General features: G+C 33.0%; 1 protein-coding gene across 1 annotated transcript; it reads right to left on the minus strand.

Moving 5' to 3' along the window:
• Positions 1-244: 244 nt before the first annotated feature.
• Positions 245-14,379, minus strand: LOC146995523 (uncharacterized). The gene is made up of 2 exons (XM_085824271.1): positions 13,479-14,379; positions 245-785 (listed from the first exon to the last, which is right to left on the minus strand). The coding sequence occupies exons 1-2, from the start codon at positions 14,289-14,291 to the stop codon at positions 594-596; spliced, it is 1,005 nt and encodes a 334-aa protein (XP_085680397.1). The 5' UTR covers positions 14,292-14,379; the 3' UTR covers positions 245-593.
• Between the last annotated feature and the right edge of the window lie 13,587 nt (positions 14,380-27,966).

The raw sequence follows: 27,966 nt of genomic DNA on the forward strand, positions 1-27,966 counted from the left end.
ACCCGATGGATTTTGGCCCTCTATATTTCACTATTAGATTTTATCCACTCTGAGTAAATTAAAATAATATTAACATCAGTGTTTATAAGATTTTGTAATTTATAATTTATTTTTCCTTAATAATACTTTTGCTTTTGCAATAAATATGCAAAGAATAATCCGTGAATTTATTCAATCAGAGTTTGCAAGAAAAATACGGAAGAATATTATAAAATATTTTCTCAAAAAGAAATCAGACAAAACATTCTGCTTTATAAAACATCTTTATTCATCAGGTTATTTATAAAATAGGAAAGTTTGATCTATATGAAACATTTTAATAATATTTTGATTCTAACTGTTCTCAATAAACACGTGATAACTGAAGCTATTTTTTTTAGTCAATAAAGAACTGAAAATTAGTATAAGCATGATGATATAAAGCTTCTATCTTCTATTTCTTTCAATCACTTTTCTTTTGTCATCTATTTCTTAATTATTTACTGTGTATTTCTGCTCTGGTTTACATTTGATGATAGAAGTGAATTAAAAAAATACTGTAGATAGAAAAATCACGTAAAAATTATAAAACTTGTCATAATTTACTTCACTTCTTACACCTTTACGAATACGGCAACTGTTGCCCGAGATTTCTCTATATTAAAGATTCTTGAAGAGATTTCAAACTTATATTTAATGTTTTTCTTGTAAATTTTTACAAAAGATACTGATTGAAAGCATTCTCTTGGGTACGGACAGTCAATGAAAACCAAGATACATCTCTTTCTCATAGCTTTACATACATTCTGGAAAAGAAAAATCATAAAGTTATAATCTTACAATTCGAAACAATGTCTATAATTTTATTCATCTAAAATAGGAGTCAAATAAATGTTTTAGAAACTTTGTCATTTTACGTACTGATTGATCTCAGTCGCGAAATTATGCAAACTAATTGTACTGATCAGATTTTAACAACTGGGGTATAGATATTTCTAAAGGTATTGCACTGAATAAATATTTATGTGCCGTAAATGGAACGAATAATGTAATAATTATCTGTTTGACTAATGCTTTCCCCTCATGATCAATGCTATATGATCCCAACTGATATGCCTCAGCCCATAAACAAAAACGTGCCGAGAAACATTTACCCGCAAAGTAATGGGCGATAGTATAAAACAACTAGAATAAAAAGGATCAATGAATACTTTGATACAAACAGAAGTTTGATAATATATATATATATATATATATATATATATATAGTTTTGTAACAAAATTATTTATAGTTCTATTAACCGAACTATTCTATCGAATGCCATCCATTGACGACGAGAAGAACTTAACAGTCAGTCGATCTCCAGTTGTGATGAGGATAGGTCATCCATTATTATGCCTCCGTAATTCTAACGTTAATTTTAAATGTTAACTCTAAATGTGAAGTGTTCCGTTTCAGTTTATGTTCTGTTCTGATGTATATTTTCTTTGTAACTATTCCTGATATCTGATAATAAACACTTTTAGAGCTAGGCGACGTTTGTGTGTATCCAAATGGCACCCAACGAAATGTTTAGAATTTCTGTTTACAAAATAACTTCCAATGAAATGTTGATAATTTCGGTTTGGCTTTTATATAAGCTCTAACTCCCGAATTTAAATTTTGGTTGCTGGAGATTGGCTGAACCTCTTTTCAGATATAAACTGCTGATCACAATAATTTTCGAAATCAAATGTTGATGTCAAAATGGTGTCGTACTGCTAGTACATAGAAGGCGAAGTCAACAACTTTCAAACAACCACAAAGATAACTTTCTTTTAAATTATTGTTTAATCTGAGTTTAAAATTTTTTAAACTGACTATTTGTTATAAACTGCTTCATAAAACAAATGTAAATTCCTTACTGAAATCAGATTTATAGATTCACTGATATTGTTGATTAGAATTTATTAGCTCTGATTCTCATATCATTATTTTGTAATTCTAAAATGTTTTTATATGCATACTAAATTAAATTATAACTTCTATTACCAAATTGAATACATATTTTAATCATAAAATTTTGAATAGATTTACTGATATTGTTGATTTTCGATTCTCAGTCAGAGCAAGAGACGTTTTCTTCTACCCCTCCACCACTGTATTCATGACTTGTTAACTTTGAATATTTTTGTTTACATTTTATTCGTTTCCTTTGATTTCTTTTGAATTTGAATAAATGTTGCAATCTACGTAAAACAAATAAAATGCATTTAATTTGTTGATTTACCTTTCTGAGGAAAATTTTGAGAGACTATTTATTGAATACATTAATAAAATATCATTGTTTTATTTCCTTTAACGATTGTTTTGAAACATACTTCTTCAAATGAAAGAAAATAATTATGAATAAAATAGAATGGGGAAAGAGTTATTGTTGTAAGTACTACTTAATGTGTTGTTAAGATTAAAAAATAGAAGAATTAAGTGTAAATGAAATCTTATCCTAAGACATTTGTTTATGTTTTGATAAGTAGTAAACGGATATTCGAACAATTTCTGGAAACAATTTGAATTTATAAGGGTATTTTATGATATTTATAAAGTTAGGATATGATACTTTTAACATTTAATTTTCAGTCAACGGTATATAAAGCTGCGAGTAGCATTATTTGCATTTATAAATGTTGTTTAGCAATGGTATAAGCATTTCACTTAAGTGTATAGGTATTAATTTTAATTTGAAAATAGTATACATGTAAATATATATTAATAAGAATAAAATAGAAAGAACTATAGTAAATTCATCTTCCTCTTCTTCCTCTCCACAACCTCTTGTATAATTATGGATTACCTTGCCAAAGCGAGAAAGCACATTTAAATCTCTAGCCACAGAAATGGGTTTGAAAGTGAACAATACCATGTAAGTGATAGACCTCAAAGATCTTATCGTCAAATCTGACACTTATGTCGAAGCTTTCACCATGTATGTTCTTGAAACTCTAATTGAAACTACACATCAAAACGGAAGTGAAATCAAAGATGTAGAAAACCATCGAAAGAAAAAACGAAAACCTGCTGTTAGAGTTGGAACGTTTAAAATTAAACCTGGTAGCTGCTAGCTTAAATCCTAACTATGCCGCTTTTGCTTCAAATGCAGCTATTGAAAAAAATATTTAACACCTAATTAATAATTATCTGTTATCCCTAAATTTACAGGAACTTTTGACATTGCAACCTACCTGCAAATTTTTGAAAGACAATCTGAGGAAGTTATATAAAACAAATCCATTACGTCACTCACCTCCTACCTCTTCTGCCTATAAACATTTCACAAATTATTTTAAGAGAACCAAAGAATAATTTAGAAGATTATTCGTACCTAAAGACGTTTCTGCTTCAGAGATTCAACTTAAAAGCTGAACAATTTCGAAGCAAACTTAAACTTAAACTTAACTTAAATCCCATGAAGTCCCAGGCCAGTGACGGCCTGGGACTTCATGGGATTTAGCTCAACAATTAAGAACTTACCTGGAAGAGTGACTACACAGCCTCAATGTTACAAACCTTAAATCACTACTCAAAGACTTCATACTTACACATCAGCTTAAAAGAAGAGTCAGTGATGATGGTAAGGAACATTTTGTTGACACTTTGGGGAAAATAAAGAGTTCATCTGAATTAGTACAGAAATTGGATGATTACAAAGCTGGACGTTCTAAAACTACAAACTATTAAAATCAACTAATGTAAGGCGGGACTGTTCTTTCAAAGCGACTAATACAAACCCATAGTATTAAATTGAACAAGTGATGTACAAAGAATTAGTAAAGCCTTTTTTAAATCGTGGTGAGCAGCAAAGCAAGGAAACCCTCCGTTAACATGCCAAGGGTGCAAAAAGACTGGCTTTATTAAATCTACGTGCCCAGACTATAACCCACCAACGATTTAAATTCATCTAATTTTCCAGCATGTCTGGGGCATGGTAGGCCGCCAGATTCGGGCACCACAAAATATCGCAAATCTGGAGCGACAACTGATGAATGCCTGGCAGAATATTTCGAAGGATGACATTAGAAACCTCTAACACTCCTTGCCGAATTCAAGCATGCATTGCCCCCAGGGACGGTTCGACCAACTACTAATTTAAACACTCAATGGGTGACTGTGAGCCGTGAACAGGTACTGTGACCTTGATTTTTTAATCATTTTATTATCTGTGTAGGAGCTATACACATATTCAATTTCATCAAAAACAACCACTTCCTTCATTTGCTTCGATTTTTTTAAAAAAGAGTGTATCTTAAGTTCAAATAAAAGAGTATTTTAACTCTTCTTCGGCGTTGTTATTAACGCTATGGAAACTCATAGAATAGTAGCTACTCAGTTCCACTAAGTTCTAGCAATTATAGGACTTTATTTAAGCTAGACTATTGCAATCTCACTGAAAGAAGAAGGTCATATAAATTTTATTTATGACAAAAGGAAATTAAAATATTTGTATTAATACTTAAAATATATATTTTATCATTAAATTTTTGTTTTACTAGGCTATTTTTACTTTTTCATTTTTTTAATAATTTTATAAAATTAAGTGTTCTAAAAATTTAATTACAGTAGTGTTCAGTCAAATATGACAATCTAGTTCACAGATATAAAACTATGACAAATATCAAACACAGGGTTGTATGGATTAGGTATTCCATTCTATTAGTACAGTATACTTCGTGCTTATGGCCACTTAAGAAGATATAACCAAAATGAATGCCTAGATCAAATGTTTATGCATTATAGTACAAACATATTAAAAAGAAATACCTTATTAACTGAATGTTTAGTATTAAAGAGAAGAAATTAATCATGTTAATAGAAAAATGTACTTTTGCACCTAGGAAAAGCATGTTTGGTTGCAGATGTCGTGTAATTTATGATGTTTCTTTCTTCCGGCAAGTAAATTTTTTACTCTTTTTTAAGGAATGATAATACTGCCACCCCGAGGTAGCTGATAAACCAAATTATTTTACAAGTAATTTTTCAAGAACTGCATGTTTTATTTTAGTGTATTTTCCTATGCAGTAACCATGCTTTTCCGTTAACGGCCAAAGCTTCTGTTATTTTTTTAACCTTATTTTTTGCAATTCCGTGAAATAAAGAAAGGCCATTTATATAAACTTGTCCTTCATTGTCCGTCTTGCAACCCATTTACCCCAGAAAAGCAAGAAGCACCCCGCGTTTCCCAAACGAGAATGTCGGCATATCATAGGCAAAAAACGGCGAAATAATGATTTTGTTTATTATAATTCTCCAAGTTTATCAAAAGCTTTCAGAATTCTTTATTTTTCACTATCACAAATGAAAGTTTTCATTTACAATCAGATCGTAATAACTCACGTACCGTTTCTCTTGAAACTTTTCATAATATCGTGGATTCTCTCCTTTTCTTCGCCTTCTTGGCAGAAAATTCGCCCACTGAATTAAAGCCTGCCCTAAAATCCTGAATTTCCATCCTCATGAGAACTACTGAAGGACTAATAGACAGGTCAAAATGGGAAAAATTAATAACACGTCATCACAAGGTAAAATAACGGACGTGAATTCTCCAGATTAGGAAAATTAGACATAAATTCTTCTTCTTTCTTGGCGCGTGGACAAAATTTTTCCGATTGCACAAAAGCTTTCCTCGGTTACAAATGCGAACATGAATAATTTTTTTTTCCGGAAGCTATTCATAATGTACAATCTATTCCTATTGCTCTCTAGATATCTTTATTATTATAATTTTCAGAAAAAATTGAACATAAATGGTTTCTACTCCGAATCTTCATTTATTAGCATAAATTATAACATCATAAATATTATAACATTATTAATGAAATTATGATTTTATTGCTGTTTATTTCATTTCTAAAGCCTTGTTTTACCAAACTGGAAGGCCCCGTTAGTACTCGAAAATAACCATTTCCATCTAATTGTGCATATCCACTTTAACTGACTAGTATGTAGCAACATCAGTGGCCAAGGGCTCCTTGGTGGTTACTTCTAAAAGCCTTCGTTCTTTACATAAGGTAATTGTGTAAAGAGGACTTCATTAAACAGAGAACTTCATTAAACATTCCATTATAATTTTAAAAAATAAAAGGAAAAGAAAATCTGAAATGCATCAGATTTTAAATTACGTCCAAAGGGGCGTTTTTTTTACATTTTGTATGTTACGTTTATTTATTAAATATCACGTTCTTCGCACTTAAACCATAAAACTCAGTTCAACAACAATATCGCAAATAGTTTTAAAATGAGCATATCTTTCGAATTTCCGATACAGAGAATCGCGTGCTGGAAATAAAATGTTTTTTTTTCTGTACAGCGTTGCCATTGCTCGCTTTGAAATCCTTGAGTTTTTTAATCAAAAAGTCGTTAAAGTTTTACAAAACATGAAATCGATTAAAAACAAATTCCAAATTTCGAATTTGGTCTTCCACATGCCCATATTCGTAGGAGGATTGCGTCATCCAAAATTCGATGGCTCTATGTACCGTTGTTTTATCACAATGCGAGAAATACACATACATTTATGCAGATTTTTCATTATTTAATTTCTTAAAATATAATGCAAGACTCTAACATTTGGTGGCAACAGTTTGAAAAGGGGTTCGCCAACGCAAAAAGTGCTTCAACGCAAATTGGCATAACGAAAACAATAGTCCTTCAGGGACAAAGGCCTTTTGGACTAAAAATTAATTCTACATTATAAAACAATACTCAGTAATGAAATGAGAATTTTCACCTTTTTCTCTTAGGGAAAGAGAGTAGGATATATTTTCAGAGGGAATAATATACTCCTCTATGATTTTGAACCTATTCTCTTTCAACATACTTCACACCTTACATACAATTATGCATTAACTGTAACATTCATTATCCTTGTATTTTAGCATTTAAGGAACAATAATACAACGCTAAAAATTCGCCTTTGTTTCTCAACCAGTACTCCTTTGGCATACTTTATTCGTTATGTATACATAACATTCATTCACCATAACTTCATATTATTTTCCCATATACATTTCACTTTTTAATATATTACTTATTCAATGTTATTATGACTGCTTCAGTTTCTTAAATCCTTAATATTTCTGATATTCATTACAACAATATTAAACATTAAAGTCTTTAATATTTGCTATATTAATAATTAAAAACAAATTTATAATATTTTTCAATACCTGTTTTTCAATACCACTATTCAAAATTTTCATTTTTTATTTTCATATTCACCTCATTCTCAAAATAATGAAAAACGTTTTAACAATAATCTGATTTTGAAAATGCTTTCAAACTTTCTAATATTAATTATTCAAATCTATTCAAAAATATAATTATTAAACATATTAAAATTATGGACTGGAAAGCCGAAGTGAAGAAACCTCTCGCCGGCATTGGAATCACTTCTCGTAAACATTCTAATCTACCTTTGGATTGCTGAAATGTGGAAATATTTAAATAGTTGTTAACTCAAGAATTACAGAAGTATTTTGACCGCAAAAGATATGACATTATTAGTATTTTTTTTTTAAATATTTTGATACATTTTACGTTTCCTGAATATATACCTAAATAATTTATTTTGCCTGTTTTAAATGATTATTTTAAAATTATAGCTGTTATATAACCTATAATTAAGGCTAGAGCTTATTTTTGACTGCTAAATTAATCCTCTTCCTAACTACTGCACTTCCTTTGTTACTTAGCATACATTAAAAATATTTTTATTCGAATACTTGCATTTTTAAGCGTTTTTAAGCTTTTTTCTAAGAAAATATTTACGCAGATACATTTGATATAAAAATCTCTTAAATCATTTTATGACGCTATTACTAAATATGTGTATCTGCTCTGCAGATGTAAATATTCATCATTTTTACTAAATAAAAAGGCATATTTCGCTTCTAAATCTCTACAAAATTCAGTTGAACGAAATCTTTTTGTTTTCTTACTTTTTTTCTGCGAACCTAATTTTCATCTTTCATTTTAACCTCAATTAGATCATTCTAAAACTGTTATTCATGTTATAAACACACATCTAATTTCTACGTTAATTTTCGCATTTGCTACTTATTGATAAAAGACAACTAAATATCAGTACCCCCAAACCATTAGCTTGCAGCCATATCAACAAGACTGCTAGGCATTTGTTTAATTCATTTTTAAAGTACCGTGGTCATTGTTTATAATTTTTGTTAAAATTTTATAAATTAATGTTAGGTTACATTGTACTCTTGTGTCTCTTTTTCAATTATTCAGGTTAATTTAATATCATTAAAATTCATGTTTGGATTATGTTTAAGGGAAAAATTAGTTCAATTTTTCAAATATTTCTGGTGCTACGTTTGAGGTCAGATTTTAATTTACGCTTTATGTGCTGTATATATATATATAGATATATATAAGTACAGATATACAGTAAGAAATTTAGAACCAATGCTTTACAAAGACGAAACATTTCTTACTTTATAAAAATTGTATTATGTTTCTTACTTTATGTCTTTACTGATAATTTTTCATCAGCTTTATACGCGAAAATACTAGGTCTGGGTCATAATCCCGACAGCCGAAATTCCGACAAGCCAGAATCCCGACTGTCCAAAACCCCGACAGGGCCGAAATCCCGACAACCCAAAGTCCCGACACGGTCGAAATCCCGACAGTGTCAAAATCTCGACAAGCCAGAATCCCGACAGGGTCAGAATCCCGAGTGTCCAGAATCCTGACAGGGTCGAAATCCCGACTGTCCAAAATACCGACAAGTTAATATCTAAATACAAACACTCAATTTAGCTTAATAAAATACAATTTTTAACTAACTATTACATATTACTAATTAAAAGTTTAAATCAAGAAATCAAAAAAATTATGTCATTACTTAAAATAATTTTTAACAAATTGAAATGACCGTTAAAATTTGAAATGAAGATTTATAAAATTCTTTTTATTAAGAAAAAGAAAACATCACTTACACATGCAAACGACATATTTACAGTGACACATTGCGAGCGATAGCACGAAGATATTCCATCACAGGTCGATTATCACGATCGTCTACAACAGTCATAATTCTCCTTTCTCTGTCATCATCTACCTTCCTACGTTTTGGTTGTTGTTTTCCTTGAAGAATGCATTCAACTTGGTATTCCACACGCTCCTGTTTTTTTTTTTTTTTTAATCCTTCTATGATGTTATAAACGCCAACATGGGCCGTCCAATTAAGATCTCCCATCTTCTGCGCCAATCCTCGACAGCATTTTGATTGCGCGGAGCATTTATAGCTGCCTTTTCTAGATCACTAATGATTCTAGATGACCTCAGTTCAATATTAAATTCTTCAGCGAAATCAATTAAATCTTGGAATAATCTTTTGTAATTTTCTTCAGATTTGCTAGTCATCAAAGCATATAGTAGTTGCAGCTGTGGAAGTATGTTAAGGGGTCATTAGGCCTTATTGGGATTTCGCCCGTGTCGGTATTTTGACCCTGTCGGGATATTGGACAATCGGGATTTCGACCCTGTCGGGATTTTGGCTTGTCGGGATTTCGACCCTGTCGGGATTTTGGCTTGTCGGGATTTCGACCCTGTCGGGATTTTGGCTTGTCGGGATTTTGGTTTGTCGGGATTCCGTCTGTCGGGATTCTGGCTTGTCGGGATTTCGGCTGTCGGGATTATGTCCGGATACCGAAAATACTAGGTGTGCAGGCAAGCCTCCACATTATTCAGCGTCAGGTGAGCTAACCGCAACCGCTCAAGTACAAGACGAAAAAAATTGCAACAACCGGTTTCTCGCTCTTCTACTTCTCGCTGGCGTTCGAGGGTGTAGGACGGGCTTCGGTCTGTCCTCTCCCTGGCCGTAGTGATGTACCATTTTTTCCTGCTTCCTTTGGCTGTTCCTTCGATGCTGTCTGCTATACATGAAAATCCTTTTTAGTGAGATTTTTACATGAAGATTCAAGAAAATAATTACTCCTGTTCCCTGTACATCGTTGCAGAAAATAATTTTTGTTCAGCTTCTTCCTCCTTTCGAGAACTCTTCGCGCGCACGTGTTTGTGAGATCTGAAATTTCCTGATTTAAAGAAGAAAAAGCATAAATACCATGATTAATCAAGTACGCTTAATGACTGCCATCAAAATTTGACTGTTCCTTTTACACCAAGACTTTGTTTCTTTTGGAGAAAGATTGACTTTATTCTGAGTGCAACGTTAGTTCTGGTGATGCGCATCACTCGTGCTTGATGTTCAGATTTATTCGTCTGTCTGGTTGATAATTTTATATATATTAATGCTTATTGCAATATCAAAGTTGAAGAATAAAATATAATTGATTTGGTAACATACAGTTGTCATACTTTGGGGTAAGTACTTTGATTTCATATTTCCTTCTAGATCCCACATTTTGATCTGCACGTTAGTAAGTATTTATGGGTTATTGCTACACAACGCGTAACAAAAGACTTGCTTACTTAGTAACGTGCTACATTACTAAGTAAGCAATTCATTTGATTTACATTTGTTGATTCTTAATTCGAAATTTTTGGTGCTAAAGTAATTCTAATTCACTGCACTTAATTCTATTTCATTTTTACACTTAGCACCGGATCACACTATTTATTATAACACTAGGCATGATTATATTATTTTTAAAAACATGTTTTGTCATTATATATATATATATAAATAAATAAAAAATATGTAAATCGAAATTATAATTTAAACTAACACTAACCCTCTCTAACGGTAATTCTCCCTCTCTGTTCTAAAAATCTTAATAACGTCTCTGAATTGAATCTAGTTCAATCCATTTTCCATGGCTTGCGTAACACTGATGACGTGACTAATTCGGAACCTAAAGTCGCAATTCTGAGAACTAGAACTTTTTTAACCTAAACTAAAACCTTTCTCTTAAGAGACTGCATATTGGATATTTGCGCACTTTACTTCTAGCCCTCTTGCTGTTCAGAAGCTGCCGTGCTGCTTTTCTTCCTATCGCAACAGTATTCAAAAATATAAATGTTCTTACTGAACTGTGGCCACAAATGTGAATTAAAATAAAATGGAATTTAATCCGTCTCGACTGCCAAGTTTTTTAGTTATTACGAATTCAAAATTTTAGCATTCTAGGCAACCAGAATTCTTCCACTTCAATATGTATCTACGATCTATCTTATCTGTGTGATGCCCAATATGTATTTCTACGTTTCTATATCTCAGTGTTTATACATCAGAGCTTCTAAAATTATTGCTTTTATTACAGATATGTATTCGCTTAATTATCCTTAATACTGTAAAGTATTACTTACAACAAAAGGCCGGATTTTGACGGCATAAAAATGTACTGGAAATGCCTTTAAGATTTACCGGAAAATACATTAAAATGTTTTTAAAAAATTATTATTATTATTATTATTATTTCATTTTTTCGCCCAAATTTTCAACCTTATGCAAATTTACTACAGTTGCACTGAGTTTTTAAGTGCTTCTTGATTTTCAGAAATTGAAAGATCATCTCTTATGAGTGTATAATGTTTCATTTCTTTTTCGATGGAGCTTCTTTCGACATCTACTGCAATTATTGGATCATGCTTAAAAAAATCGGAATACTTTTCTTTAACTCTTCTTCAGTTTCAAAAGGGTCTGATTCTCCTATCAAGATGAGAGATATTTTCCCATAGTTTAGTAGACATAGCTTTTTCTCAAAACAATGCTGAATATAGCGAAAACACTTTACACGTATGTGTTTAAACACTTGTGAAGAACCTTAGGAAGGTTTTCTTTAAATGTAAGTAATTCTGTTTTATTAGGGAAATTTTCTGTCCAGTCCCTAAGAAAAGATTGAAAGAAATTATAAACAGCAAATATTCTTTTTAAATACTGACTTCTAAGTTTTTAAAAATACACTACTCGTTTCGGCAGTACTTTCGAGGCAAAAAAAACCGTTTCGCAAAAATGTCTTGCGGCTAATCGCCTTTTACGTTTTTGACATTCCTAATCTAATAGCCTATTTTTAGAAATCGAAAAATGCAAATTCATTTTACAACTTACCTCCAAAGGATTATACCAGATGATAAAAAAAGTAAATAATGGGGGTTTTATAAGAAATAGAAAAGAAATGTAATATGGAAATCAAATATAAAAAACAATGGGGGTTGAAAAAATTATTACACACAGTTGTGAGTGTGTAATTTCAAGAATGTCTGTAGAATAGCTTTATCTCTTCTGCATGTAATCTTATGGAACAAATCATGCACAAGACATCTTAAAGAGTTAAGAAAAGAAGCTTTTAGACGCGACATTCTTGTCTTATGGGCAAATGTCAGTCGTGTTAGGTAAAACTAATAGATTACATTATCAGTTTTCTGTGAATAGACATGCCTAGTAAAAATAAGTTTGTAGGAGTTGAGACAGTGTTATTTCAAGGGCAAATTCTTTTTCAGTTTAATTACTAGAATATGTTTCAAAATGCACTAAAAATTTAAAATGTTCTTTAAAAGAGGAAAATGCTCAAAAAATGCATATGTCATCAAATATCGGGTCTTGCTTATACGTACAAATAATAATAAATAATAATAAAGTACAAATGAAAATTTAGAAGTCTGGTAAGTGATAGTAGCATATATTTCTGATCCTATAAATAACAATATGTCTATTTTATTACCATAGCGTTTTTTATCACATTAATGATTTCTTCAAGTTCGACAGTAATATCCGGCTTATCCACTAAATATTTTTATTTCTTTGCTTCGCTTTTCCCAAAATTGCACTTTATTGCACTCGAAATTTCACCTTTTAGTACTTTATATTTTTTTTACTAACGTATATATATATAATGCCATCATTCGATCTTTTCACTCTGGTAGACAGACTAACCAAACTAAGGTTTAGCAAATTTACTTTCATGAGTTTAATCCATTTTTGGTTGTTGCAGTTTAATGCACGTTAAAGGTTTGTTTAAATTTTACTTTTATATTTCTTAACTATTATGTATACAGGAAGAGGGGGGAAAAGTAACATTTAAAAATAAATAACTATTATAAATTCAAATAGTTCCTTATATGCAAAGGCAGAATTATTTTTCAATTAAAATTAAGTTTACAAGGTGTTTCTCCCGCCTTCTTAGCGTGCCTTCGTGGTGTGGTGGTCTGCACGCTTGGCGCGTATTCCGGAGGTCCGTGGTTCGATTCCCGGCGAGAGCGTTGCTCATTTTTCAACTTTCCAACTTCGAAATAACCTAATAGCTCTACAAGTTAATTATCCGAAATTTAGATTTAGATACGTCTAATTTTAGAAGCATTTAGAATCGAGTATAAAATTTAGTTTGTTAACATTTAAATTAAACATGATTTGATGCACATCCTGTGATTATTATTTTCGTTTGCTTCTTTCTACATAGGTAATAAGTCAATATACATTAACCTGACTTTTGGAAACATAGGCTTCTTTGTATAAATAGAAATGTTAATTTAATTTACTCACCGTAATAATTTGAGATTTTTCTTGGTTAGAATGAAAAGATGTAAGTTTAACCATCAAGACCACATCAGCAGCATTCAGTGCATTTGTCAAATCTTCGTTCTCTGAAATCCTCTTGTCAATGAGATCAGCTAAAATGAAACTGGAAGAGATACTAACATTTTTGAAAATCTTACTGAAGCTTAAACTTTTATACTTAGGGGATTTAGTTTTTTGAATTAGTGAGTCCAATATGCCGGACCACCCATCTTTGATATCGACTATTGTCAAATCAAAGGAAGTGACACAATTGGAAAATTCTTGCAAAGCACTACAGAACCCTAAGATATCATTTCCAGGTCCACCTCCAAGACTAACAATATTAAGCTTATCTCTACTCATTAATCTGCGTACGAAGAGCAGATCTCTTTGGAAAATGTTCCACATTGCTTTTCTGACCAATCCGGTATGACAAGCAGCATATCGTAATAAATAAGCACTGCGATTTCTAGGCTCATTAAAATCTAGTCCAGAAAATCCATGAAAACTGTGTTTATGTCCTTCTGATATAGTCCTGATCATGGAAAAAACTGCTTCAACGTTTTCCTCTGTTCTAATATCATACAATTTTTCTATTTCTATCACTTGTCTCAAATACAACTCAAATACCATTTCGTCTTCACCATTTCGTCTTTCAGAAGAATCTTCGAAACTCTCCAGACATTCTTCTGAAGATTCTTCCTCTGAGGATTCTCCTTCTGCACACTCTTCTTCTGAAGTCTCGTTTTCTGAAGGTAATGTTGTCCTATACCGATAAAAAGTATTTGCCATCGCCATGTCATGGATAAAAAAATCGATTAGTTGAGAAATAAACTAATGAGTATTTAAGAGCAATGAAATCCGTATGCATTAGGTGTTCCAATTATATGCCTCTCTAATCTAGCATATTATATTATCAGCGTTATATTATCTGCTGTTTAGCAAATTATATTATCAGCGTTATCTTCAAATGAAAACTACAACCAAAACCTCATATCTTTTTCCCTATTTCAATCTGTAACTACAAAATCAAGATAGTTATTTCACTGGAAATTTATCGCTTTCATGTGATTGAAAATGCATATTTAAAATTAGTAAGTTTCTTTTGCTAGTCTAGAGGTAAATTATGACAAAACAGAATAGAAGAAATAAATATTAGAAATTTGTCAAGAACGAAATTTTTTCACAAACCTGTGAGTAATTTAGAAAATTGTTTTAATAATGAGAACTAATTTGAAAAGAATTTTCAGTTTACATCTATGAAAATAAATAAAACTGAAAAAGAAGAAAAGACAATATTTTTAAATCCATGTGTGCTGAAAAAAATTAATTTAAACATATCTTTAACAGAGGTTCCCCATTTTTTCTTTATCTGCAATGCACAAAAATTACTCAGTACATAAACTAAAGACAACACCGTATATTTTCACTCTTTCTTTGAATGCAATTTAAAGAACTGTGTACGTATTAGACATACGTGGCAGTTCTTTAAATTGGAAATCTAAAATGGCACAAGATAAATTAACTTTATGGTTTACATCAAAAGTTTGTAAAGTATAAAAACTATAGGAAGCTAATTTATTTTTCCCATGAGAGCTAAAACTAAACTCAGTGGCGTAACAGCCCTAATAGGCCAAGGCCTGCAGTGCCCGAAATATGCTTTCTTCACCGTGTGCCCCGGGGTGCGTAAGCATATGCCCTGAACAAGTGGTCAGCTTGGTCACAGGGTCCCCAATGTTTAGTCCCCAAGCGAACGTGGTACTCATTTTATCGACCCAAGTGATGGAAATCAAGGGATGAAAGGCTGAGTCGACCTTGCCCAGCCCGGGAATCGAACCCCGGACCTGTGGTGCTGTTGCGCGATGCACTAGCCAATGCGCCACCGGGCCTCTCCGATGAGAGCTACCGTGTCTCAAATAGTTAGTACAGCCAGAGGGAAACTGGATAACACGCAGTTCATGAAGCCATAACTAATCTTTCATATTCTTCACTCCAAAAACCTAATACTTTCTGTAAAACCATCTGTTTTCTTGTAAACTAGTAAGAAAGCAATGAATTAATTCAGAATTTTGAAGAGAAAATATTTGTTTTCCTTACATCTATAACAAAATTTTCTTAAATATGGTTCAATATAAAGCAATATCATACAAAGTTGTTGAATCGGAATCTGTTCTTGAGGCAAATTGAATGTAGGCAGGATGATAATGTAAACACCTTATTTTATTCTAACCAATTATTTTTAGTTGACTTTCCGTTCCTTCCTGATTTCAGTTTCCTGCCGCAATGTAAATTTTAATAACGTAATATGCAAAATCTAAGTGTGTTCAGAAGCAATATTTAAGCTGCGGTTCAAGAGTTCGTGACGAATAGCAGCGGAGATAGTTCCGAGTTTATGCTTGCGTGTTTGAGTTAGCTCTCTAGTTGGTGTTAGCCATCCTCTTTGGATTATATAGATATTCTAGACTCGGCTTTGCAGTTATGATATGGATGGGGATGGGATAATCAATTATGAACCCAAGTTATACTTGCTGTTAACAAACAACAGCACCCAATTAGGTCTGTTCTTTTGTATTCATAAAGGAAGCGATCCATTTGTATTTTAATGATGTAAAATTTTATGTATTTCAGGTTCGAGTTCCGGCCATGGCACTGTACATTTTTTATATCTCCTGCTTCAGAAAAACCTAACGATTCTACACTGGCGCCCGAACAAAGACGGTGGTGGACGACAATTCGTCACCCCCGGAATTTGGCAATTGGGTCCCTTCATCCCCAGTCGCTCTTTAAAATGTGAAGCATATAAGGTCTTTCCTCCCTTGTTCCAGTTGCCTTCGCGGTGTAACGGTAGCACACTCGGCGCATATTACGAGAGATCCATGTTCGAGTTGCACATTTTTCATATGTCCTGCTTCAGAATAACCTAATGCCTCGACAAATTGTTGGTGAATATTTTCTGTATCCTTTTTAATTTTAATATTGGCACATAATTAATTTACCCAAAATAACTAGTAAAATTTAAAAATGGCTTCAAAATCTTTTTGCTTCATATGAGAAGATTTTGTAATTTCTAAACAAATCAGTGACTATTTGGTTAGGTAATGAATTTAAAAACTTTGAAGCGGATAAGCTAGAAAATATACAGAATGCTATGAACAAGGGATTCGTACAGAGCAATAAAACAGTAGTATAAGTGATAATGACAACGAAGTTCAGAGAACAAAGCCTATAAGACAACTTTTGAACAGCAATTTATATGTGCATAACTGGTTTAACCCTCTAAGCGGCAAGGCCGTATATATACCACCTAGAATATTTATTGTGATATTTGTAAGAACTTATATATACGTGTATATTAAAATATGTCAACGAAATTAAGGCAATATATCAAAAGAAAACAAATCCAGGTATAAAATACCAGGAGAGTTTTTACATTAAAATCAAAAAAATAATTTGTTCTCATAGTAGTTTTGGGAAATTTGTGCTTTCTAAGCAAAAAGGCCCAGAGGGTTTTAATTACTGGAAACTCTAAGAAGCCAGACATAGAAAATTTCTTTACAGATGTTGTGTTAAAAGTTGGCTTGTAATTTGTAACATATACATCAAACTTCTTCTTCTGTAGATTTTGAACCTATAATTATTTGCGCTAGTGTAATTGTATACCTGTTATGCAATAATCTTTGTTATTGAATCCAATCTTTGTTACTGAAAGACTTATTTTGCAATTATAGAAAACACTAAAATATGTTGATAAAGGAATTTTAAACTTTAAACATCTCTAGCCTTTGCATCAGTATATAAGGTATTTCTCCCACTTCCCTAGCGTGCCTTCGTGGTGTAACGGTAGCACGCTGGGCCGGTATTCCAGAGGCCCGTGTTCGATTCCCGGCGAAGGCGGTTGCATATTTTTCATCTTTCATGCTTCTTAAATAATCCTAATGTCTCTACAAGTGGCGCCGGAACTAAAAGGGTTGTGGATGATGACTCTCCGCACCCAGGATTTGGCGACTAGGTCCCCTAAAACCCTAGTCGCCCTTTAAGAAGGGGAGTATATAAGGTATTTCTTCCACTTCCCTAGCGTGAATTCGTGGTGTAACGGTAGCACGCTGGCCCGGTATTCCAGAGGTCCGTGGTTCGATTCCCGGCGAAGGCGGTTGCATATTTTTCATCTTTTCTGCTTCTTAAATAATCCTAATGTCTCTACAAGTGGCGCCGGAACTAAAAGGGTTGTGGATGATGACTCTCCGCACCCAGTATTTGGCGACTAGGTCCCCTAAAACCCTAGTCGCCCTTTAAGAAGGGGAGTATATAAGGTATTTCTTCCACTTCCCTAGCGTGAATTCGTGGTGTAACGGTAGCACGCTGGGCCGGTATTCCAGAGGTCCGTGGTTCGATTCCCGGCGAAGGCGGTTGCATATTTTTCATCTTTTCTGCTTCTTAAATAATCCTAATGTCTCTACAAGTGGCGCCGGAACTAAAAGGGTTGTAGATGATGACTCTCCGCACCCAGGATTTGGCGACTAGGTCCCCTAAAACCCTAGTCGCCCTTTAAGAAGGGGAGTATATAAGGTATTTCTTCCACTTCCCTAGCGTGAATTCGTGGTGTAACGGTAGCACGCTGGGCCGGTATTCCAGAGGTCCGTGGTTCGATTCCCGGCGAAGGCGGTTGCATATTTTTCATCTTTTCTGCTTCTTAAATAATCCTAATGTCTCTACAAGTAGCGTTGGAACTAAAAGGGTTGTGGATGATGACTCTCCGCACCCAGGATTTGCTGACTAGGTCCCCTAAAACCCTAGTCGCCCTTTAAGAAGGGGAGTATATAAGGTATTTCTTCCACTTACCTAGCATGAATTCGTGGTGTAACGGTAGCACGCTGGGCCGGTATTCCAGAGGTCCGTGGTTCGATTCCTGGCGAAGGCGGTTGCATATTTTTCATCTTTTCTGCTTCCAAAAATCCTAATGTCTCTACAAGAATAATTTACGTATTTACCGAAAGAAATGCAATTGGATAAGCACCCAAAGCAATAATGAGTGGAAAATAAAAGTAGCGAAGCAAAACTGTATTCGACGAATTATTGATATTACAAAACTTAAAATAATATAATGTTTAATTGAAGAAACAGATATATTACAGTGATTAAACTTTTACTGAGGACTATGTCATGCATTCATGACGAAATGCCATGAATCATTTGGAGGATATACAGATTTATTGTTTATTACGTAAGTAAGAATTCCCTCAGATGATGGTTTTGTCGTCGTAATTCTTTGTATTGGTTTAAGGCATAACCATTAAGTCCATTCACACCTGTTTTAACAGGGTTTAAGCCGTAGCCAATCAGGTAAGCATGGGAAAAATGGTATGTGTAAATGTGTAGCTGACTCAGCCAAACTGTCGACCGATGTGTGTGCTTCACTGTAAATTATGGTTCTTATACCAACTTGGCATAAAGCAGAAAAGTTCGAATTTTTAGGCAAAATACTTAAACCAGTTTTTGTCATGTAGTTTTGTCTGGTTACTTAGTGATAATGATCGGCTTAAATATTTATGACTTTTAAACTACTGTGTGAACGATGCTTAATGTACTAAGTTATAAATACCATATTGCCTAGAATATTTTCCCTTTTTACTACTTCCTTGCACAAAGTAATGTAAAAAATGTAATCGCGAAAAATCGGTTTCACATTTTAACGAAAATATCCAGTTTAACGTTCCCAAATATATTTTGACTGTTTTTTTACTGTCATCTGTACGTACGAACAGAATAAAGGTCTCTTTCTTTCAAAACAGATTGTTTAATGGATTCAGAATATGAGTTGGAATCCTTCTTTACCCTCAGATTTTAAAGAAAGTGCTTTACATTTTTTCATTCTTCATCAGTAGATGGCGGCAGTAGCCTGACTTTATTTCTTCTTATCGCCTTACCTTATTTTATCACTGGTTTCTCTTTCATCATTTGCACTTCTGCAGCTGAAGAAGCAGGTTCAATATTTAAACCTTCAAAATTAGTATTTATGAATGTTACTCTGATTCCTGTTGCTTTAAATCATTATTCGGCGTGTTATTTTAACTGAAATTTTCATATTTTAGTATTTACTTACAATTATTTTAAATTTATTTTAAGATTTTCCTATTTTATTTAGCCCTAAAGTATATAGAATGCAAGAAAATTTGTTGCATCTCAGTACCTTTCTGACTCACTGCAGCTCGCAAAGCAGATTAAACGATAATCAAGAGGAAATGAAAGATTAATCATTGCTGAAATTCCCGCTTTTCTGTAATATTCATAACGCTATTTATCTAACATAAGAATCAAAACTGCTGCACATGTAATGAATGTGAAGACTGACTAAAAGAATAAGAATTAGAAGCTTTCTTCAGCCCACCTAGACACGAGTGTCTCCATAGCTCAAAAGAAGGGGCTCCCGTCTCGCCACAAACGAAACTTAGCAGCCAGCAACCCAGCCGCCCCCCTAAACAACAAACAAAACTACTAAATTAAAAATAAGTAAGCACATCTAACACAAAATTACAAATAAACAAACAAAACCCAAAAAAAAAAAAAAAATTCACAACACAGAACACTACAGATATCTGAAACCCATATAAATACAGGATTCAATTTTAACAAAAGATTCCTATAAGCGCCCTATTTTCATTGATAAACTTCATTAGAGCAATGGTATATGATTTAAAAACTTTAAAATTAATAGTACTTTCATTAAAATCTGTCTAAATAGGGGCTGTTAAACTACAATCAACCACAAAATAACTAGCATCACCATCAACCTGACAACTATTACATAGTATATTTTCCTGCAGATTAAATCGGTTGAAATAGAACAGAAACCTACCTGATTAACGTCAATATTGTTCATACATTTCATTTTATTCGTCATTTAATTAGTTCCATAGATCCTTTGTTTTTAGTTGAAGAGAACCACTGTATTTTCCATTTGTTAACGTAAAACTCTTTCAGTCTTCGAATAGCAATTTTCTTCGAACCTGTTACTTCAATATCCATTGCATTGACATTTGAATCCACCTGTTTGGCCAGGCTATCAGCCCTATCATTACCGATAAAGCCTATATGGAGTAAAAGAGCCTATATGGAGCCTTAAAGAGCATGAGATTAGTGACAATAAAAATTTCCCTCAACAATATATCAAGAAAAGTGATGAACTATCTATAAACCTCCCTATTTCAAGTATCTAATTCATCTCTGTGCCTATTTACAAAAATATGATGCCTCGATGAATTACGTGTCATCGATGTATCATATTTTAGTAATGAAAGAATGAAATGGATTTAGAATAGGAAGCAAACTTCTATTAAATTTGAATCATAAAAAGGACGATAAACTGAGCTTGTAAATTCCAGTTTTTGATGAAGTGGGAATTCGTTAAACATTAAAATTAACGAAGAGGAAAAAAATGGAATTTAAATAAATTCGTTGCCTGGTTGAGATTTTGGCCTCTCTCATAAAAGAAGAAAGTATGTCTTACAATTGATGGTGATGGTATTAAACATCGATAACCTAGAAAAGTATTTGGCTTTTCGGGATAAACTTCCCGATTAGTTCGTCATGAGACAAATCAGTTAATTACAGGCAAACCGTTGGCCTCCAAAATCTGGAAAAGTTCTGTTTAAAATTTCTGCCATTTTTACTTCCTTGTACGAAGTAAAAAGGAAGTATTGTAATCGCGAAAAGTTTCAGGCAGCATATTTCAACGAAAATATCCATTTTGACCGCTATCGAATGCAATTTAACGATGTTTTTGCGTGATATCTGTACGAAAGAACAGAATCAAAGACTCGTTCCCTCAAAAAAAAAAAAAAAAAAAAAAAAAAAAAAGATAAAACTGCTTTAAAATTAATTCTGAAGAGAATTTTTCGTGGCGTCTGTACAAACGTATGTACGTACGTGCGTACGTACGTATCTCGCATAACTCAAAAACGAGTTATGCGTCTGTGAAAAACTGTTTCTTTTTTGCTTTGTTTGCTTAATTTCTTTTATACATCATTCTAGCAATATTATAGCATTTGAATAGAACATGTGGCAACGATTAGATAATTCTATTCTTTAAATGATATAAATCAGAACGCTGAAATTTTGTATATAGGACTGCTATAACATGTAGATGTGCACCTCGTATTTTGGTTGCTTAATTCTTTCTGGAATTTTTTCGAGGAAATAAGTGTTTGAGATTTACTTCGTAATTTTTAATACAGATATTTTGAGTTTTTATGTATTTTTGCCTTCTCGCGAAGTGAGAACTGAATTAATTAAATGAGAAATATTCAATCGTCTGTGAAAAACTGTTTCTTTTTTGCTTTGTTTGCTTAATTTCTTTTATACATTATTCTAGCAATATTATAGTATTTGAATAGAACATGTAGGAACGATTAGATAATTCTATTCTTTAAATGATATAAATTTTGTGCATTATGAGTTATAATATGAACGAAATATAATAGTGTTAAGTGAATATAGCGCCAGAGTGTCGCTATGGTAAACAAATACCAGAGTGAATTTTAAAGAATGCATTTATTCTATTGTGGTTTATCCGCTGTCGGGGAAGTAGATTTAATTCAATCCAATAAGTTTAAATGAAATGCAAGAAAAATGCGTATAATTTAATATTCCGTACAAGGAAGTAATGTGGTGTACGCATCAGATTTTTTACGTTTCTTAAAGGAGAAGAGCAGTGTTTCATTCACAGTATCACAAGCACCATTTCTGAAATACAAAACAATGATCCACACCAACCGTCCTAGACTCAGGGCAGAATTTTTTTTAATAAAATAAAAAAAGTAAAAAAAGCTGAAAGCTTTCCATATTTTATATTATGCCCAACGGAGCGTTTTTTTAACATTTTGTGTGCTACCTTTATTTATTAAATATCATGTTCTTCGCACTTAAACCATAAAATTCAACTCAATAGCAATATCAAAAAATATTTAAAACCGCATATCTTTAGAATTTCCGATACACAGTCATGCGCGCTGGAGATAAAAATGTTTTCCCCCCTCTACAGTGTTGCCATTGCTCGGTTTGTAATTGTTGAGTTTGATAATCAAAAAATCGTTAGCAGTTTTACAAAATATGAAATACGTAATGAAACAAACTCCAAATATCAAGTTTGGCCCATATTGGAGTGGAGGACTCTGTTATTCACAATATGATGTCTCCGGGTAGCGTTGTTGTTTCACAATGCAAGAAACATACATCCATTCATGCAGATTCTTCATTATTTAATCTCTAAATATAGTGCAGGGCTCAAATATTTGGTGGCAACAACTGGAAAAGTGAAACGCCGTCTTTTAGTGGACGACGCAAAATGCCAATATGGAATTAATAGCGTTTCTGGGCAAAAGGTTTTGCTCCTTTGGGTTAAATGTTTAACCAAATAAAAAATACTTTAATTAAAATTTTAATTCCGTTTTATTATAAACAAATATTTATCAAAATATAAATCAACAATACTAAATATTAATATTATTATTACGGATGCATAATTTGATAAATATAAAAAAGGTTCAAATTTATATTCATTTTTTATCTGAAATCCAAGGTTTGGTACTTGTAAGACATTTTTATTAGTTACACTTTGTAATTCATGTATCATGACAGCTAAATATTAAATTCCTAGACTAATATTTGTTGCAAATAATTCTGTCGTATTTAATCAATCATTAAATAACTTTCTACGAAACTTAAGAATAAGTAAGAACTACTTAGTCTTTTTCTCTTATTTATCAAATTTTCTTTGACGCATAGATAAGAATCCATATGTTTGTGCTTAAATAATTATAAACTTCTTTATTTCTTACTATTGCTTTACTTGATGGCGTTTCGATTCTGTTAAAGTTTGTAGAAGAAAAATTACTAGAAATTACTGTCATTTAGGTTCTTTTCTTATTAATTCTCAATAGTAAAGAAAATATGTTTACATATAAATGTATTCCCAAACAGAGGGTTTATGTTTATGCAAAATTTCGAAGCTAAGTTTATTTATTTTTTCACACGTACAAGCAAAATTTAATAAAATCTGTATCTTCGAATCTTTGAATAATATTTATATCATATTTTAAATGAATGAGCTCAGTTTATAGATTTTTTGATTCGTTATTCATGTTCGTTTTCAATAGCAATGAAAATGATATAAACTCAGCCTTCAAATAACTATAATCTTATAATATTTTCTACAAATAACATAATTCAAATGTCTTCGCGGGTCACTAGTTTGAGACCACTGATCTTCACAAGAAAATTTGTCTTATTTGGAGCAGCCTCTCTTGATTAATTGACTAAAATTGCTTGTAGTTAATGAAACATGTAATAATACAACAAAGGAGACCGGTAACACACTTTTATAGAAATAAACTTAGAAGCAGGAAAAGCAGGAAACACCTCTCGTTATCAGGAACATTGCAAGATTTAGTTTTTTCTTGGAAAAATATTTATTTCAAGTTTTCGGAAATCAACGAAATTATATTAAAACTTTAAGGCATTTGACAACAGTTTCTTTTATTGTATCTAAATTAGTTAGCTAATTTATTTCCTTATTTGTATATTAAATTATTACAAAATTTTGCTTCTAAAACTTTTTTACATTTATTTCATATATATCAGGAAAACCTCTGTTGTGTCATTCAGTAAATATCAACTTCTTTACCGATTAATCTCTCAGGTTGCTGTATATTAAGATTTTATTTGTGTTTTAAACGCTTGAAATGGATTGAAGTGTAGTAAACTCCTTTACGCACGACGACGAAACTCTTTTACTGACGACGACGACGATGTAGTTTTACGATTTGAACTACTTGTGAAAACTTGTGATTTAAAACTACTTGTGAAAACTACATAGAAGACTACAAATTTTTCTCTTCAGATAATTCCATACCCATTAGGTTCCTCTTACATATATTCCCAAGTTTATAAGTTTGTTTATATTTTTTTAGCTCTCATTTATGTAGAAATATACTTTTGAGAGATTTTCGGTAATATTTCAATTTTAAAAAGTCACAATGTACTGTTATTTCTTTCTAAATTTTATAATTGTGTTTATGAACCTATAGTATGGTTTTGCTTTCAGAAATTATTATTATACGTATTTATATGGATGCAGGACCCGCCTGTACCAGTTACATTTAAGTTTTCATCTTAACTGATAAAAGTTTAATACAGGGCAGAAAAAATTCCTTTGGGCATTCATGACGTAAATATTAAAATAATATAATGATAATATACATATTTCCCTGTTTGAGTTGCTCAGCTGTATTTGCAAATCTATACATAACGCACGTCCTTCATGTTGTCGGACTGCAAGTTATATGTATGGGTCTGAAACCACCTTTTGTGCTGAGCTAATGAAGACAGGTGTCATAAATACAAACATGCAGATGGTTAAATCTTCCTGTTTGTAGAAACAACGGTTATAACATAGGAGATTTATGTCGTATTTGCATGCATACATAATGCATTTCATCTTTCACCTTTTTAATTAAACTTTTTACTGAATTAATATCTCTAATAATAAGGGTTATAATGTGTGACGCTAGTTCGTCGAAACATTATTGTAAAGCAAATAATTCCAGAGTCGTTTAAGGCTTTTAAATATTTCGAATTACACAAACGCAAAGATTCCGGAAATTTTACATTAATTTTTCATAACTTTTGTTGGGATGTTAAACACATTTAATTGAATGCAACGGAAATTTTAACTTATTTAAATTTGAGGACTCGAAATTTTATTGTTTATTTAAATTTGAGGACTCTAATTTTTTGCCATAGGCAGCGCCCATTACACTAGCACTATAAAAGAAACTGGGAAGTGAGAGGTTATTATAATATAACAAAACGCACGAGGGTCTTCTGCTTAAGGGGAAAGGATGGCTTCGAGGAGGACTTTTTATGGTAAACTGGTGCGTACATACGCGAAACCATAAAACCAATCTTGCAGCCAGCCCTTCGCCTGGAATTTAACTCAGGTTTAAATTCTACTATTCAGCAGTTTTAACTACTCGGCCACTGGTGGGGATAAGAAATTGGAGGCAAAAGCAACTAGGATAAGATAAGAAACTTCAGATAAATAAGCGGCTGAAAATTAAACTGAAATTATTTTTGTACGTTTTTGATCTCAGATGTCCTTATTTCTTCCTTACATCTTATTTTCAATAAAAAAACGTGTTTATTTAGATCTGTTTCAAAAGATCTGCCCGCGATATTAAGCAAAAATTATTAAGACATCTAGAATTGTCATCTGCTTGAAAACATGAATAGTGCATTAAAGTTTTGATTAAATTAAATCAAATACACTCATGTCCATAAATTAAGGATAATGCAAAATCAGGCAAAGGAAGAGTTAGAAGCAAAACAAATTTGACTTATTTGTAAAGCTTATTTATTAAACAAAAGGTAAAAAACAAAAAAACGATGCTATATGATTGATATTTTTAAAAGAATTAGCGATTTTTTCTCCCTGGAGCAAATTACAAAAAAAACGTATTTACATAAAACCAATATTACATAGTTGGTATGATTGTTAATACATTGTATGTCTCCCACACGATGCAATACAGTTCGTACAACGCCTAGGCATGCTGAGTATCAAAATATCGATCTGATCTTGGGGGATATTACACCACTCAAAAAGCAATGCTCTCCGAAGTTCCGGTAGACATGTAGGAGGGGGTTGACGGGCTGCAACTCGTCGACCAAGCATGTCCCACACGTGCCCTACCGGATTCAAGTCCGGTGAGAATGCTAGCCAGTCTATACGAGTGATATCCTCCGATTGAAGGCATTCGCTTACGATGTTTGCACGGTGAGGACGGGCGTTTTCATCCATAAACACAAATTGTGCGCCCATGATGCCCCGAAACAAATGTACATGTTGTTCCAGAATGACGTCCCAATAGATTTGGCTTGTCATGGTTCCAATTTGAACATGCAGGTCAGTTCTGGAACCCAGAATAATTCCACCCTAAACGAGCACTTCTGCACCACCGTAACGGTGTCGTTCAATGATGTTTTCTTAGTGGTAACGGGTAACCTGGAGCTCTCCATATGAAAGTCCGACGAGAATCAGACTACAAGCTAAACCTGGACTCGTCGGAAAACATCACACAAGCCCACTGTTGCGGTGTCCACAACGCATGCTCTCTACTCCAGGCTAACCGCAGGCGACAGTGAGTTGCAGTAAGTGGAACGCATCTGACAGGTTTACGAGCATATAGACCAATCTGCCCTAAGCGTCTGTACACGGTCTGCCTTGAAGTTGTCGTACCAGTGGCTGAAGAGAGCTGACGAGACAGGTCTGAGGCTGTGCTCCGCCTGTTTCTTTTCGCAGAAACTGCCAAATACCGGTCCTCATTCGGCGTTGTAACTCTGCGGCGACCTGTGCTGTAACGTCTACTCACATTACCATCATCTTGGAATCGTTGCCAAAGCCTAGAGATGACACTCTGGGCAATTCCAAGTTCGTCTGATACTTCCAGTTGGGTACGCCCACATTCCAGACGGCCGATAATTCTACCACGTAAAAAATCATCCAAATGCGTTGTGTCATAACTATTCGGTTATTTTACTGAAATGCTCATAAAGCTCCTGCGAACAATTTTACTTCTTTGCCTGTATTCCTTATATATCACTCTCTTACACTCTCGTCATCGTGACGTACCGTCAGTGTCATCGGGTTATTTCCTGAAATTTGCATATGATTCTTGAAGTTGTGTGTAGTGGTTTTACAGGTGATTTATTTATTTTAGAGTTCGATTTCCGCGTTGTTCCGAATTATCCTTAATTTATGGACATGAGTGTATTTAATTCATCTTGAAGACACGCTGTGTCTGTTTATCGCTGTAACGTTTAATATGTCACATTGCGGAGAAGTAATAAACTTTCTGATATTTTTCCTCAGTAGCGGGCACTAACCATTATAGATGTTGACAACTACTAAATCCGAAAGCTTTATTATGAAGGCACCTAATAGGTGTCTCACCGTTGCCTCCTATTAAAAAGACAGACAATTTATATCCATGCATTTTCCAGGATTCGAACCCAGACCCTCCGGTACGGCAGTTAGTTTCACTAACCGCATTTCCATCTGGACGATAAAATTTCTGATGTAAAATTCAGCCTTATGTTGTAGAGTCATTAGGATTTTTGGAAGCAGAAAGTATGAAAAATTAGCAACCGCCTTCGCCGGGAATCGAACCACGGACCTCTGGAATACCGACCCAGCGTGCTACCATTACACCACGAAGGCACGCTAGGGAAGTGGAAGAAATGCCTTATAATGTTTGCATACGAAAATTCTGTGCGTCTCTGTTTGTTTCACTAGTCGACACTGCAATCAGTGTTTCCTTTTTATTTATGTATTTTCATTTCGTGTCAAATCAAAATTGCACATTTTTGTTGAAATTAATACTTCAAATAAGAATTATGTTAATTTCCTGTTCACATATTT

This window comes from Stegodyphus dumicola, chromosome 9 (assembly GCF_044657685.1).
Source record: "Stegodyphus dumicola isolate Sdum_Otavi_A_Nest chromosome 9, ASM4465768v1".
NCBI classification, from domain to species: Eukaryota; Metazoa; Arthropoda; class Arachnida; order Araneae; family Eresidae; genus Stegodyphus; species Stegodyphus dumicola.